The sequence below is a fragment of the Hibiscus syriacus genome, unplaced genomic scaffold (assembly GCF_006381635.1).
Source record: "Hibiscus syriacus cultivar Baekdansim isolate YM2019G1 unplaced genomic scaffold, ASM638163v2 tig00110307_pilon, whole genome shotgun sequence".
Taxonomy (NCBI): domain Eukaryota; kingdom Viridiplantae; phylum Streptophyta; class Magnoliopsida; order Malvales; family Malvaceae; genus Hibiscus; species Hibiscus syriacus.
Window position 1 is genome coordinate 1,434,087 of NW_024062674.1, and position 17,684 is coordinate 1,451,770.

Here is a 17,684-nt window from a genome sequence, read left to right on the forward strand (position 1 = left end):
ATTACATCAAGATTATGTCTCAAAATCTGTTTGGATCATCCTCTTCATCAGACTCATCATCAGTTTGTTCGTCAACTTCAACCTCTTCATTGACCTGCTTTTCCTTTTTCTTTGATCGTGCACTACTTGGTTGATTCATCTTTCCATAAGTAAAATTGATATTTTTCAACATTCTGAATATTTGAGAGCCGGTTGTTTGGTCAGGAGCATTTCAAAACTCTTCATCACCATCAAACATATTCTTTTGACTTCTAAATCTATGATTATCAGGTAACCACTGATGATGTCCCATATAAGAGAACTTCTTTCCATTAACCAACCACTTCGAACATGTTTCTACAGCACAACAAGGACAAGCGTAACGACCTTTGGTACTCCAACCCGATAAATTTGCATACGCAGGAAAATCATTAATTGTCCATAATAAAGTTGCGCGTAAATTAAAGTTCTCCTTCGTCAACACATCGTACGTTTCGACCCCTTCCCATAACTGTTTCAACTCTATAATTAGCGGCTGCATGTAAATATCAATATCATTTCCGGGGCCTTTCTCACCGGGGATTATCATGGATAAGATGAAAGATGATTGTTTCATTCAAATCCAGGGAGGCAAATTGTATGGAACAAGTACAACAGGCCAAGTACTATATGAAGTATTCATGATTTTGAATGGATTAAACCCATCAGTTACAAGAGCAAGCCTGACATTTCGAGGATCTCTCACAAAACTTGGATACTTGTTGTCAAATGACTTCCAAGCTAAAGAACCCGCTGGATGCCATAATAATCCATCATCGGTTCTGCCATCATGATGCCACCTCATAACCTCAGCAGTCTTGGAGGACATAAACAATCTTTGTAGCCTAGGTATGAGTGGAAAATATCGCAGAATCTTAATCGGTTTCTTTCTTGATCGTGCTTGAGCTTCATCCTCAGTAACATTTTCTACCTCCCTAATCATCCATCGAGATTTTCCACATACATGGAAAGAGTCCTGATTTTTTCGATCACCCAATACAACATACAATCATTCGGACAACTATGAATTTTGTCATATCCAAGACCCAAATCTTTTATCATTTTCTTCATATCTTTGCATGATTGAGGGATTTTTGCAAAAGGAAATACTTCTCCTAGTAACTCCAACAATTGCGTAAAGGAGTTACCAGTCCATCCTCCTAGGCATTTTAAGTGGAAAAGACGAATGCAGAAAGAAAGCTTTGAAAACTTTGATCCCTCATAAAGTTGTTCATTCATTTCATTTAGCAACTTGTAAAACTTTGCTGCTTCTCCATTTGGCTCTTCAACACTTCCAATTCTTCCCATCTCAATGAATCATTAACATCATTATGACAATAATTTTTTGTAACATATGGCTGATGAGTGTGCATATTAAATGCATCTCGTAACATCCCTTCCATGTCATCTTCTCTAAAAGTTGGATGGTGAGAAGGAGCAGGATAAGTCGAATAACTCGTGGAAGCAGATCTATCTGATACAAACTCTCCATGAAATATCCATTTTCTATACCCCCAAACAAATCCAAAAACAACTAGATGCTCGTACACAACTTCACGAATGTGCCAATTAATGTTAACACAATTCTTACAAGGGCAAAGAATCATATTCTCTTGGCTTACATTCAGAAAAGCTAAATTTAGAAAGTTTTTGACTCCATTTTGATATTCGACGCTAACCCTTGAGAAATCCATCCAAATCTTATCCATTTTGTATTTCTGGAGTTTCAAATTCAAATGTTAATTGATAATATTATAGATAAATTTAGAACCTAGATTTTGATAATTGATATATATCATCAAGTTCCTTTGATTTTGAACCTACTAAACATCGGTAGAAACTAAACTAATAGATCTATAATTGGACTATCAAACTTTAAATAGTTGAAAGATTAGCACTAGTAGTTAATTTTAAATCAGAAGAGCCAACTATACAATGTCTATTCAGAAAGCTAAATATCTTTAAAAGGGAAACAATCAACTAAACCATTATTGTGTTAATTATTTGGATTAATTAATAACTTTAAAGGGGAAACAATAAACTAAACCATTATTGAAGTGTTAAAGGACTTGCATCATCTTAGCATAGTTTTCTGTAACATTTGGATTTAAGTGTAGATAATGCTTGTCACTAGATATTTAAAATTATAATAAACAAATTAATTAATATGAAATTGAGGGCTTACCTCTAATCAAACAAGATGATTTGTTCACAACAGATAGCAGTAAATTTAAGTGTAGATAAGGCAAGACAAACCACCTATTATCGGCAACAAAAACAACACAAATAAACCAATACTTCATTTGTCACTTAAAATCAATATGAAAATGAAATAAGACAACAATACAAAATAAACAACAAATAAACTATACCACTTTCTATCATGAACCCACAATTCTCTCCCCACACATACGCTCAAGCATTTCCTTAGTATCTTAAATATGGATGTAATTGTGCACTTATTTCCAACGGTGAAAGCATAAAATATTGTTAAAAAATTAGCTATTCTTTAACACATTTAATAATTCTATGCTTTTAAATAACAATTAAGTCAACCGAATGTTTCTAAGTATAAATATTCGACTGATTTTTAAAAGCATTATTACCTTAAAGATGAAACATTTGAACTAATTATCAAATGTTTATATTCATTGCATGTACGTACATGCTTTAAATTCAAACCGTTTTATGCTTTAAACTCTTAAATCAAACGTTTTAAAATATATATAATTATTTTCATCTAATATTATTTTCAAACCTATCATATATATATAATTATTTTCAATGTTGAATAATGAGCATTTAATATCATTAAAAAATTACATTTTAAAACAATTCAAATTGTTTTATCACAACTTTAAATGGCCCTTGAAAACTACTTAAAAATCTTTCAACATGTGAACGAAACTGACATAAACTTTAACTTAGTAGTAATATAAAATATAAACTGCTAATTAAAATTGAAAGTTTTGTTACTATAATTAAATAAAAACAATGTATCAAACGTACTTTAAAACACTGTTTCAAAGCATGATATATGCTCCAAACCTTAAACCCAATATGTTAAAACATTAAAATATGAAAACTCAAAACTTGTCATCTATCATGTTTGAACATAAGTTAATAAAATTCCATCAAACAATTATATAAGAAGGGCATATTCAGAAGCAGAGTTTACAAGCAAATTCAGAAGCAAGGGGACTTCCAAATCTGGTAAGCATTTTTGTTGTTCTCCTAAATTAATACTACTGGAAAAGGTTATTTGTTGTGCATTCTGCCAATCCTAAATTAATCCCAGCCTTAGATTTAAACCCTGGAGGTAACTAATAATCCTATCTTAAGATTTAAACCCTAAAAATATCTTATAATTCTAACCCCATAATATATGTATGATTAATATTTATGGCTGAAAGGTTGTGGAAAACATACCTCAAAATCGGCCAACGTTGTTGTGACCTTAAACTCCCAGCAACACCGACAATGTAAGGAGAAAGAAAACTGTAGAGGCTCCCACGACGAACCAGAGCCAACCAACCGTGAACCAAGTCGGCTAAGCCCTACCTCGACGAAAACCCAACCCCACGGTAGCCTTAATCGGCCGAAAAACACCCCAACGACGGTGATTGTGAGCCAAATCTGTTGGTTTCGCACTCCAAAACAGCCACCAACGACAACGAAAACAAGGGTCACAACGTGAGGGGATTTAGGGAATAAGACCGAGGAACTTACCCTTAACTACGAATGGTGACGGAGATGGGCTGAGTGGATAACGGCGGGGTTGAAAGAGAGAAAACAGAAGGGTGGGGGTGCAACTCGTGAAAAAGGAAAAAGGGATAGGTTTTGTGATATAAAAGACAATTTATTTTACAACGTTTTCTAAAAAAATGCCACGCTTAATAAAGCCTATCGCGGCCTACAAACGCCACTAACGTACACTTTATTGCGGCGTTTGTTACTAAAATGCCACTATGACTGAACATATTGCGGCATTTTTAGATACAAACGCCACTATTGATGAAACCTACTATGGCATTTTTATAAAAACGCCTCTAAATTAGCACTATATCGCGACGTTTATTGGGAAATTCATAACTAAAAAATAACCCTATTGCGACATTTGTAGAACAAACGCCGCTATATTACTACTCTATCGCTGTGTTTTTTGAAGAAACGTCGCTATTTGATAAACATTAAATTAAATGTATGTATGTACCTATTGCGGCGTTTTTTGAAAAAACGCCACGATTGATAAAGTCTATTGCGGCTTTTGAAGACAAACGCCACTAAAGTACACTTTATTACGGTGTTTGTTACTAAAACGCCACTATTAATGAACCTATTGTGGCGTTTTTTGAAGAAACGCTGCTATTTGATAAACATTAAATTAAATGTATGTACCTATTGTGGCTTTTTTTGAAAAAACACCATGATTGATAAAGCCTATCGCGGCGTTTGTAGACAAACGCCGCTAAAGTACACTTTATTACGGCGTTTGTTACTAAAATGCCACTATTAATGAACTTATTGCGGCGTTTTTAGATACAAACACTACTATTGATGAAACCTACTGTGCCGTTTGTATAAAAGCGCTGGTATTTGATATAAATGCCGCAAAAGGTTATTCATTTATATAAGATTGACAGATTTTAAATATTTCATTTCTTCTCTACATAAACTAAATTTACTACCATGTACTTTTATGTAATTAACAACAACCATACATTTTAATTAAGACAGAAGTTATGCATAAAAGTACTTAACAACAAAATACATTATAATTTAGAAACATTAAAGTTATGCATAAATAGTCTTCACCATATTGTTCACTACAATTTAGTCTTCATTGCTCCTTCGTGGGGAAAGGACGTAGGAAAGCTGTTTTCCTTATTTGACGACGCATCGTTAAGTTTTTCCTACGTGTAAACTCTATATGGAGAAACTCTTCATCCATTTCACCAAATAAATCTCCTACCTCCGGTCACCAAGAAGACTCCTTGCGCGCTTCAGTGCTTCACTTGAAACAGATAACGACCCACCACCTACAGTATGAAACTTGATTGGAGGTGGCTTGGGAATTGAATCAAACATTAAAATAAATTTAAATAGATGGTATAAACGTTTACTTGGAGTAAAAGTAGAGGCAACATCGTGTTCATTGAGGATCGATACTGCTTTTGCAATTGAAGATTCTTTTAACACCATAGAGTTACCAAATTCGGTTCTAAACATCGGTTATTTATCCATTCCTCTATCATCGTTCTCAATAAGTTTCGTTATCCATTCCTCTATCATCATTCTCAATAAGCTTCGAAGATCCTACATGCGTACGATTTGAAATTTGAGCGACCGTACGAAAAGGGAAATATATCGGCATAAAGATTCATAGATTATTACCTTCAAGTAGGAGATCGGCCATGGAAAGGTATGGAGCAATAGAAGTTCCTTTCGAGTCATCATCGAGTTTCGACGGTGAGACCGGACCGATAGCCTCCCAACGATAATTTGATCCATGTCAGAGCAAATACGCCACGTAGACATTCTGACGATAATTACTCTTACTCAAGGCAACATCTACTCTTTTTTTTCTCAAATACGTAAGCTTTCTAGGTTTTCCCAATTTTCAGAAAACCAACAAAAACAAAAATGAAAAAGATCATTAGTGATAACAGGGATCAAACCGTGGAATTGTGTTATAGTTCGTCGGTGAGAAAGCCGATTTGGTCGCTTGGACAGACAAAAGATGACGTTGCTTGGAATCAAAAAACATCGTTGTTATTCCAGAGAAGAAACTGTGAGGGAAGAAGAGTTGAAATGATTTTAAGGTTCAGGTAGGAGAAAAGAGAGGACAATATATTAAACATTTTGTGGCGTTTATACAAAAAACGCCCTTATTGATCAACACTATTGTGGCATTTGTCAAAAAATGATTATTTATTGCGGCATTTTAGATATAAACGCCGCTAATTTATCACTATATTATGGTATTTGTGGTATAAACGCCACTAATTTATAAATATATTGTGGCGTTTGTGGTATAAACTCGCTAAATTAACACTATATTGCGGCGTTTTTTGCTAAAACGCCGTTAAATGTCTACTCTATTACGACGTTTTCATTATAAACGTCGCTATTGATTAACACTTCTGTGGCGTTTGTTTAAAACAACGCAAACCTAATCTTAATTGCGGTGTTTGTTATAAAAACACCACTATATACCACCCTATGGCGGCGTTTTTGGTAAAAACGCCGCAATATTTCCAGTCTATGGCAGCGTTTGTACAAAAAACGCCGCTAAAGTCTAAATTTATGGCCTTTGAATTAAAAACGCTGTTATATGTTTAACTTTTATGGCGTTTACTCTCCAAATGCCACTAAAAACGCCGCTACATAACACTTTTGCTGTAGTGGAAGTATAAAGATGAAACAATTTGCATAAGGATTTATAGTGGTTCGTCTTCTCAACCAAGTCTACATTCACTACCTAAGCTCCTCACTTAGGATTTTCTAACAAATCCACTAATTTGTTCTTTTTTTTCCAGGACAAAGAGATAACCTTTACAACTCCTTAGCTTTTCAAAGGCTAAGCGAGAACCAATTTCCTTTACAAAAGGAATAAAAGATGTAAACAAAAAAATCTCTTAAAGGAAGATGTTTACAAAAATTAAGCTCAATAAAACACTAATATTTACAAGAGAAAGGAAAATAAGAATGAAAAGTTCTTCTATTGTGTTTGATTGCTTGGATAGGTGTTGTCCTACTTCTTCAAGTGTCCTCAACTTGTTTTTATATGCTGGAATGAGTTTGTGGCTATTTCTAGCCGTTGGGGATTAATTTTCTGCAAAATAAAACTGCCCAAAACAGGGAGTATAGATACTCCTTTCATGAGTATAGGTACTACCTTTGTAATATTTAAATAAACTAGTCGTTAACGACTGTTGGGCTTGACCAGTATCGATACAATGCTTCATGATATCGATACCACTGTGTAAAGTAGTATCGGTACCCCTTGAATATCAGTATATATTTTGCATTTTGGAATTTGAGCAATTTGGAAAACAACTAGTAGTATCGATACTACCTAGAGAATATCGATACTTCTCTTACCTGTGGTATCAATACCACATGAACAATATCGGTACTGTTCATGTAGAATCGATACTATAAGAATAATATTGGTACTACGTACCCAGAAAACTGTTTGTGCTCAAATTCTAGTTTAATGGACTTTGAATTATTTTTGAAAACTTTGAACAAATTCAATCGAGTCCAAAAACATTTTTCCTTAATTTGATATATCAAAATATTATAAAACATGATTCAACATATTACAATCTAAAAAAATGTCAAAACATATTTAAGTATATAAAAACTTATAGAAAGCATTCTCTTCGAGCATTTATTGATGCAAAATCATTGATGATAGTGTCAACATCAATGCTTTCCAACATATTTTTCTCAACGCAAACATAGCTAGCCCTTTCAATCTTTCTTGTGACATTGTTGACCTCAAGTAATTTTTCAATAATTTCAGCTTTGAAAAACTTCTTTTCACGAATGCTAATGTCATCAGCATTGTTAATAATATTCGGTAAGCAATTGAAACATTATGATAACAATCTGTGGCTTTAACAAGCTCAAGAATTTCAAGCGCTGACATGAACCATTTGGCAAAGTCAATTACAACACTTTCATTTTAGAAAAAAGTCATACATCAACATCGAATAAATTATTATGAGAAAAAATAATCTTAAAAATTATTGCAACATTATCTTAATTTATTGTCATCCAATGACTTCAACCTTATAGAATCAATTAAAAATCCAAAACAATTTTAAAAAATCTTTAACCGCTCAAATCTATCTTTCAATGAAGCAATTGTCATATCAACAACAACAAAAAAATTATTTACTGGAAAAGACTCCTCTACTAATTGCATTTCTTCATTATGGTCATTCTCATCAAATTGTTTTTTTCTAAAAATTCAAAGCTTAGTCGAAAAAATTGGCTCTATGTTCATATCCAATGCAAGACTTCTAGCAATATTTATACAAGCTTCGAACCCTTATTTCTATAGTTTTCAAAATATCACATTACACCGTCCAACTCCTTTATGGTAGTATCAATGCGCATTGATTTAGATTTTAATTTCTTACTCGCAATGTTGATAGCAAATAAAATATCATACCAAATAACCATTCCAAGTAAGAATTAAAAACTTTGAAGGGCACTTGCTAAACATTTTGTTTCACTTTTTGCTTTAGCATCATTACCACAAGATTCATATAATTGTAACAAATCCAACCTTATATTAGGAGCATGCCATTTAACAGCTTTGACATTTTTAATTCGACTTTCTCATCGAGTATCAGATAAAGATTTCACAGTTTCCGAAATATTATCACATAAAATTTTTTGCCTTTTGGCAGAACTTGCAAACAATGAATATATATGTTGCACAATCTCGAAAAATGAAATAGCTTCAACACAAGAATGTGTCATATCAGAAAGAAAAGATTAAGATTATGACAAGCGCAATATATATATAAAAATGTCTAGGATTTATTTCAAAAAATCTCTTTTGAACTCCTTGGTGTTTTTCTTTCATTTTAGAACAATTACCATATCCTTGGCCCCTCACATCATCAACATTCAACTCAAGAGATTGCAATATATTTACTAATTCATTAAAAAGCCACAATCCAAATGTGTCATCTGTTGGGACCGTCGGCGCACCCCATAGTGTAGTGGAAACAGAACTCGACGGTCTCACCAACAATCTAAGTACGGAAAAATTGAAATCGAGAGGAAAGGATGCGAATACTTGTAATGGGTTCCTTGAAAAATAACAAAGGCAACAACGACTAATGGTGATCACGAACGGTTTGAATCGTAAGCTCCACGAAAACACGTATCGGCCTCTACTTAGTTCACTCGATTGAGAGCAAAATTTTCTTTTCCCAAAAACAATTTTGAGAAAAAACTGCTAATAAAGAACCGGCTGCTAGACCTTACCTCACTTTAAATATATCAGTTACCCTAACCTCTTAGGGATTTTAAGTTATTTCGAATTAATAAAAATCTCATTTAATTAATTCAAATTAAATATCCATTAAAGACTTATAATCAAAATTATAATCTTTAACGTTTATTTAAACTCTTATTTAATTATTCCAAATTAAATATCGATTAAAAGAGTTATAATCAAAATTACATTCTTTAATTTTTACTTATTATATTCGGGATAATAAAAATCATATGTATATCAAATATACATATATTAACTCCAGATATATATTTTAGTAACATACAACAAATTGTACATCTTTACTATTTCAATCCTAGGGTGTGACCCTGTAGGTTCTTGTAACGTTAGTAGTAATTATTAGAACAATTATAATATTACATACAATGAGTGACATCTAGCAATATATCATTGTCACCTAACTTACAAGAAATTATGATTCAACATATCATCTTCATGATTAACTCTTTTATGTATTACATCCTTTTGTCCTTTATATCTAGAATAGGCATAAGTCTTGGAATAGTCACACTTGTATATCCCATCTATTGTTTCTTGATATCTAGAGTTGACTATAATTAATGAATAATTTGTGATATCTCATATCAACTTATTCGAGCATGGCCATGCATTTCTAGTCTCACTCAATCAAGTGACCTGTGATATATTTCCTATTATGTAGGAAGGACAAATCCTATCTTAATCATACACACTCACTACATATATCGAGATATATTCAAAACAATCTTTATAGTGCAACCAGTTATGGAGCATGTTTAATTGTGTCAAAACATAAAAAAATATATGTTGGGATAACATTGATCTCAAGTCTGAGGATCATACATATAGTCATCACCATGAGCAATGTTATGAGCGTTACATAATAATCCAAGACATATGCTCATGGTGGGTCAATCCAATACTTTTTTCTCTAACAATATAATCATGTATCAATTCTGACATCTCTATGTCAATGACAACTCGTTATCATCAATCAATAACATGTTAGTCTTAAGCGTATTATTATTGTCCATTCCCAAAATAATACTTGACTATGGATCTTTTAATAATAATAATGTTATTATATGGTCTTTATTATATTTCATTTTATTTTAAACATAGACATATAACTGAAAATAATAGTGGCAATGCCTTCATTCACTAAAATTGGTAGACAAATGTATTATTACAATCATCGTATGATTGGTCTTTGGGCATACTCTAACATCATACAGTTTCAATAACTCTAAAAAGTATTCCTTTATTTTTACTTTTTTGTTTGACATATTTATGCATCGCACTATTAGATTCATTTGTTCTTGATGGCTTATAGCAGGGGTACAATCAAGAATAATAGAGAAATAATTTACCTTCTGGATGATCTTTAGAATAGAAGTTCTAATACTATGGGCCAAAAGAGAGATTAGTTCAATTTGAATTTTATGATCAAGATAATGTTCATTTTGAATGTCTAATATGCTCTTGCATAGACAAATCAAATCCAACAATAATTTTAATTAATCCCAAAAAATTTCCATTACTCTCATCGTTTCTCACTAGATCCTCGAAAAGCTAAATTATTTTTAGCAAGACATTTTACAACACAAATTATTCGTATTAAAACTTGCCTTTAATGTTCTTTCTCTTTTGAAATTCCTTGTTGTAAACTTTTATCAAATGTTTGATTAGTTTTTAATCTCACTCTTAATTCACTCCAAACATTCATGTTAGTCATAAGCTCAATATTATTCTCATGTTGTTTGAGTCTCTAACTAAGATGCCTCCAATCATTTAATCCATCATTTGCTAAGCAACTGTTGTTGTTTTGCTTTGTAAACAATTTATAACAAAACATATTGTCCACATGTTTAGAATATACAAACCATTTTTTATCGTTAATCTCTCCATTACTTAACTATCTAAAAAAATAAGTGTATGAAAAATGCCTAGAATTATTGGCTAAGGGAAATTTCAAATTCAATTCTCTTACATGCCCTTTTTCAACTAAAATATCTCTAAATTTACTATCAAGATTACTCCGATTTCTAGGATCATAAATGTCCACATGAGGGACTAAGTGTTGATCAATCCAATATCTTCAACATTAGACTTATTTTGTGCATGATTATGGTCATTTAAATTAGAAATGTCATAATCTATATGATTTAGGATATGATCATCATCATTTGCATCAGTAGCACCCACATTGGTATAATTTGGAGAACTATCAAGGTTATTTAAATTCATAAAAATATCATTTAAATTTTCATTATAAGGTTCTCCTACACTACTTTAAAGAATTTGTCAACCGCTCTGTTGAACCATGTTTTATAATATTTTGATATAACAAATTAAGGTAAAATGTTTTTGGACTTGAATTGAATTTGTTCAAAATTTTCAAAAATAATTCAAAGTCCATTAAAATAGAATTTGAGCACAAATTTTTTCAGGGTACGTAGTACCGATACTGTTCTTACAGTACTGATACTATATAAACAGTAACGATAATGTTCATGTGGTACTGATACCAAAGGTAAGAGAAGTATCGATACACCCTAGGTAGTATCGATACTACCATGTGTTTTCCAAATTTCTCAAATTCCAGAAGACAAAATAAGTATCGATACTCAAAGGAGTACGATACTACTTTACACAGTAGTATCGATACCATGAGCATAGTATCGATATTGGTCAAACCCAATGGCTAATAACAGCTAGTTGATTTAAAAATTATAAAGGAAGTGTCGATACTTATTAAAGGAGTACCGATACTCCCTGTCCTTGGCAGTTTTATTTTGCAGAAAAATAATCCCCAACGGCTCCAAATCATCCCCAACGGCTAGAAACAACCACAAACACATTCCAACCTATAAAAGCAAGTTAGGACACTTGAAAAAGGGTTAGAACACCTATCCAAACAATTAAACACAAGAAAAGAGTTTTTCATTTTTATTTTTCTTTCTCTTGTAAATATTTTGTTCTTGTGAGCTTAATTTTGTAAACACCTACCTTTTGAGGTTTTCTTGTTTACATATTTTATCCTTTCGTAAACGGAGGAGTGGTTCTATCTTAGCCATTGAAAATATAGGGATTTGTAAAGGTTATCTCTTTATCCTATAAAAAGAAAGAAAAAATTAGTAAATTTGTTAGAAAATCCTTAGCGAAGAGCTAAGCTAGTGGATGTAGACTTAGCTGAGAAGTCGAACTACTATAAATCCTTGTGCATCATCTTTAAATCTCCTTAATCCCTAAATTTTTCTCAAATCCACTTCAACCCCTCTTGGCAAATTATTCGATTGTTCAATTGAACTTTATCGAAAATCCCAACACGCTCTCTTTTGTGGTTTTATTAACTCATTTTTTTCTTTTTTTACTACCATACAAATTTTTTTGGGAGACATTATATGACAATGCAACTAATGTAGAAAAGAACAATAGAACCTGTAAAACGAGAGGATCCTCGATTGAAATATTTATATACCAAATCTGCAGCACTGCAATGAATGAACTTAGAAGGAAGATGAAGAATCTGCATATCCACGTTTGACATTTCATATCCAAAAATTATTAAACAAAAAAAAATAGTTTTATCTAAAATTTAGAAATATATAAATATAAATAAAAAGAATTTGGAAACATGAACTTAGAATTTTAAGAACAATCTTTAATATGATTCAAGCACCAATTGATGATAACTAATTGTGACTTTGTGTTTGTAAGAAAGATGAGAAATTGAAAAGTGAGAGTAATAATTTTCAAATGAATTTTGAAATATGAAAGAAAAAAAGTAGGTTAATTTTACTTCAATTTTATCCTCTCGTTGAGTTTTAAAGAGAAAAAAAGTAACCGTTGATAAAATTTTGGGAATTTGAACTTTAGTTGGATTTTTTTTGAATTTTGAAAAGAAATAACATTTTTTTAACGTCAATATGAAATTCTAATAATGAAAATTTATGGACAATTAGAATTAGAATTTATGAGAATTCAACAAGACATTTATGAGCATTGTGTCCTAGGTAATACTTTTAGGGTCCGTTTGTTTCACTAAAAACAGTTTCTAAAAAATGAAATCTGAAAAATGAATTATATTTCTGAAAAATGTTTTCCAGAAAATATTTTCAGTGTTTGGATAGTACATTGTAAAATGTTTTACACTGTTTGGTTATTTTTTCTGAAAACAGTTTTCAGAATCTGTTTTTAATAAAGAAGCATACATATTCGATATTGTAAAGATACATATTATGTTTTTAATATTATGTAGTTTTCAAAATTTAGTTTTATTAAAGGTTCATTTTTTTATATAATTATATTTTATAAAAAATTGTATTTTTATAAGTACGTCAAACTAAATTTTTAGATAATATTAATAATTTATGTTGATTGTGTTATAAATACACTATTTTAGTTTAAAATCTTCATGATACTTATTAGTATTTTTAGAAATGAATTTCAACTTATAATTAATATTATGTAGGTTTATTTGATATAATATTAATAATTTATTAAACATATATTATAAAAGTTTATAAATATTATGTAGGTTTAATTAATAGTTCACCACATTAAAAACAACAGTACATAACATTGTAATAATAATATTAGTGTCAAAATGTATAATTAAAGGGTTTATCACATTAAAACAACAATAATTTCCAACTGTAATAATACAAAGTCTAATTCATAATTAGTGCTACAACACATCAAACCTTAATTAAGAAACTGGAATTTGGTCGAGTTCAAACAACAAAAAACAATGAGCAAAGCTAATTGAGTTCTTTGTGGAACATATTACTACAACCTGCAAAAACAAATAGTTAAGAGAGATTGAATGCCTACCAAGTTAATGAGCAAAGCAAGCGAAACACCTCATGAAAACATCAATAGAAATGGGCTTTGATGGAAATTGAGCAAGACAAACTAAAGATAGATTCAACAACGATAGCCAGGGTCTTAAACAAAACATGACAGATTTTAAAAATAAAAGAAGATTTTAGAAAACTATCCTTGCAGTCACAATTATTGCTCAAATGCAACCTCACTTCTTCTTGGCGGCAGAATTGGGGACCTTGGCATCGGTTGGGTCCTTCTCGACGCTCTTGATGACACCAACAGCAACGGTCTGGCGCATGTCCCTCACAGCGAACCGACCAAGAGGTGGGTATTCCGAGAAAGTCTCGACAACTATAGGGTTGGTCGGAACCATCTTCACAATCTGTGCATCACCGTTCTTCAAGAACTTGGGCTCCTTCTCAAGCTCCTTCCCAGATCGCCTGTCAATCTTGGTCAACAATTCAGCAAATTTGATGGCAATGTGGGAGGTGTGACAGTCGAGAACTGGGGCATATCCATTTCCAATCTGACTAGGGTGGTTCATGATAATGATTTGTGAGGTGAAGTTGGCTGCCTCCTTGGCAGGATAATTCTTTGGGGCATATCCTTTGAGTTGTTGCATCCATCTATACCAAAAATAATTGAAAACCAGTTAGACACCTTAAATCATCAAAATTATCGTAAAAGATCATCAATAGAATAATAATAATAATAATAATAATAAACACAAATAAGTTCTAAAGCTCACCTTGTTGCAGCAGCAAATCATCTGCTTGACACCAAGGGTGAACGCAAGCAAAGCATGCTCACGGGTCTGACCGTCCTTAGAGATACCAGCTTCGAAACCACCAGTGGTTGAGTCGATGATGAGAACAGCACAGTCAGCCTGGGAGGTACCAGTAATCATGTTCTGGATAAAGTCACGATGTCCAGGGGCATCGATCACAGTGCAGTAGTACTTGGTGGTCTCAAACTTTCACAGGGCAATATCAATGGTAATACCCTGGGGAATGATAACAACCCCTTAGTTAAAAATCCAACTGAAGCAGATTCTGAGAGTCGTAATACCAAAGAGAGTGATCCTCTTCTCTCAGGTTCAGCTCATAATGAATCGGGATTCTCTCATTTGAGTGCGATACATAATAACTATATTTCCGTAAGAATCAACTTTGTGGTTCTGTTTATCTAGTATAACCATGTTTGCTTCTATTTACAGGAACTAATGATGGCTCTCTCTTTGTAGGTTAGTTTTTACCATACTCTTACAAACTACCATGATAATGGAACTCTGTTTGTAACTCTCTACATACTGTTGTCGATGGTCTTTTTATATCATCGACATATATCAATGCCTTACACCTAAACAAATTTTGTTAAAATGCAGATCAACAGACTGAGTATCCACTCCTTAACCAGAAGCTTAGATTTGGAATAAATCCTGCAGGTTCAACAAATGCTATTGTGATATGGTATATTCTTCCATCCTTATGAATGTTCATTAGATTTTCTGCTATTTTCAGGCTCAACATAGTACTGTTAGGTCTGTCTGTAGCTTAGAATATGGATGCATGTAGCAGGTTTTTTGAGTGACTATATGGAATGCTTTTTACTCAAGACGCAGTTCACGTACCTAGCTTTGAAATGTTCGTCTGATGTGGATACTGCCCTAAGCTTTGAGATTTTAACACATAAACAACCTTTCAAGATTAAACACCACCCTCTTTAATAAATAGAAACAAAAACTTATATGTGCATCATTTATGCATCAAACTCACAACTAAAAGAGAAAGAATTCATATTTGGAATTCAGGCTAATAGAATTCCACCAGACAACTAAAAGATTCTACTTTCCACTATTTGCTTCTTCTTCTAAACCCCCCACCACCAAACTTATAAGAGCATGTCCTGAGCAAAAAAAAAAAATGACAGCCTGACCAATAATTCATTTTTGTAAGAAAACATATCAAAATAGTTAAACACTCATTCTAACACTTGATTTTACGACTAAAAGCAAGAAAATTCTTACCCAACCAAATGAAAAAGGCAGATTGTTTCTTGTTCCCAAAGGAACTGTAGCAATTGGAGGTGGATATGACAATTTAAAGGAATCAAAGGCAATAGCCATTTGCAAGGAAAAAAAGAAACAATAAAGAAGAATAACCGAAAAGAACGAAAAGGAGCATTCAATAAAGAAGAGCTTAAAAGAAGCATTCAATAATCGCCGGTGATTTTTACAGATCTATCTCAAAGAAGAAAAACCGAGAAGATGAAAAGAGAGATTTACCTGAGAAGATGACCGTCCGCCTGAGTCAATAATCACCGGTGAGAAGGAGGCCACTGGATCGCGAATGATTTTGGGTGTGGAGAGAGGGAAGGGAAAATGTGAAGGACCGTGTGAAATCTGGAAAATGACTTCCCGTTTTTCAAAGGGTAAGTTGTTTTACGGAAAATACTTCTATTTTTACGTTGATCGTAAAATGAAATCCATTGACTTCCCTCTTTTACTTGAACCAAACGTAGGAAAACGGGAAAAACATTTTCCGTAAGATATTTTCCCCCAAACAAACGGACCTTTAATCTCATCCTTAATGACAGTTTAGCAAGACATTTATGGTGAATTAACGTGGGAATTAAAATTTATGGTGAATCAATTAACAATTTATTAGAGTATGGTGAATTAACGGGAAGTAGAATATATGGCCTGCCCTATATGTTTAGTTGCGTGAATCCCTCTTAATTTGTTGGTAGGAATAAGTTCTTGTTTTTCTTTAATTGGCAAACATTCTCCTTGTGAGGATTTTTCAAAGTTTCTATTTTTAATTTCTTTTTGAGAAGGGATGTACACTTAAGATTTTGGGTATAAGTTTTAAGTGAATTGTAAGGTTACCCCTTATCCTAAAAGGTTATAACAAATTAGTGAACTTGTTGAAATCCCTAGAGTAGAAGCTAAGACAGTGGATGCAGACTTCATTAATAAAATTGAACTACTCTACAATTCATGTGTCAATTTTCTATCTCTTACAAAAGCTTCCATCAAATTTTTAATTATCAATTCACCCCTATTGGTTATTTGATTCGATCGATTGACTCAACAAGTGATATCAGAGCTTAACTAATCAGAAGACTTTATATCCTATTGAGAATATCCTTTGAAGAGTTCACTCTTATTATGATATATGGGCAATCTATCCACTTCTAGAATTTTTGATGAGTCTCAATCTATCTCCAAACCTCATTATTTCAATGGTGTCAACTACTCCTATTGGAAAAATAAGATGATGATGTTTGTTCAAGCTACCGATTATTTGATTTGGAATGTCATCATCAATGGGTCATCCATTCCTTCAAAGAGACAAGGAGTAGGGATGGCAATGGGTCGGGTCGGGTCGGGTTTTTGGGCCACCCGACCCGACCCGAGAAGAAAGGGTTCTCCACCCGTGACCCGACCCGACCCGACAAAATTAATGTTTCACCTGACCCGACCCGACCCGAATATATGACTTAGAAACCCGACCCGACCCGACCCGACCCGAAATAAAAAAAAAATTTAATTCAATGAAAACAGTGACTTAATTGAAAAAAATTATATATGGAGGGATATTATTGTAATTATCCCTAAATATATAAGATAAAATTATATATATTTTTTGGGTCGGGTCGGGTCGGATTTTTTTACCCTAAACCCGACCCAACCCGACCCGAACAGTGCATTTAAAAAAAACCCGACCCGAACCCAAATTTTTTTTAAAAAAATCTGACTCGATTGGGTCGGGTCGGGTCGAAACCCGTCGGATTCGAGTTGAGTTGCCATCCC

General features: G+C 32.8%; 1 protein-coding gene across 1 annotated transcript; it reads right to left on the minus strand.

Annotated features, from left to right (window-relative positions):
• Positions 1-13,865: 13,865 nt before the first annotated feature.
• LOC120116910 (elongation factor 1-alpha-like) lies at positions 13,866-16,295 on the minus strand. The gene is made up of 3 exons (XM_039137291.1): positions 16,155-16,295; positions 14,619-14,873; positions 13,866-14,496 (listed from the first exon to the last, which is right to left on the minus strand). Exon 3 carries the CDS (start codon positions 14,490-14,492, stop codon positions 14,076-14,078), a length of 417 nt encoding a protein of 138 aa, XP_038993222.1. The 5' UTR covers positions 14,493-14,496; positions 14,619-14,873; positions 16,155-16,295; the 3' UTR covers positions 13,866-14,075.
• Between the last annotated feature and the right edge of the window lie 1,389 nt (positions 16,296-17,684).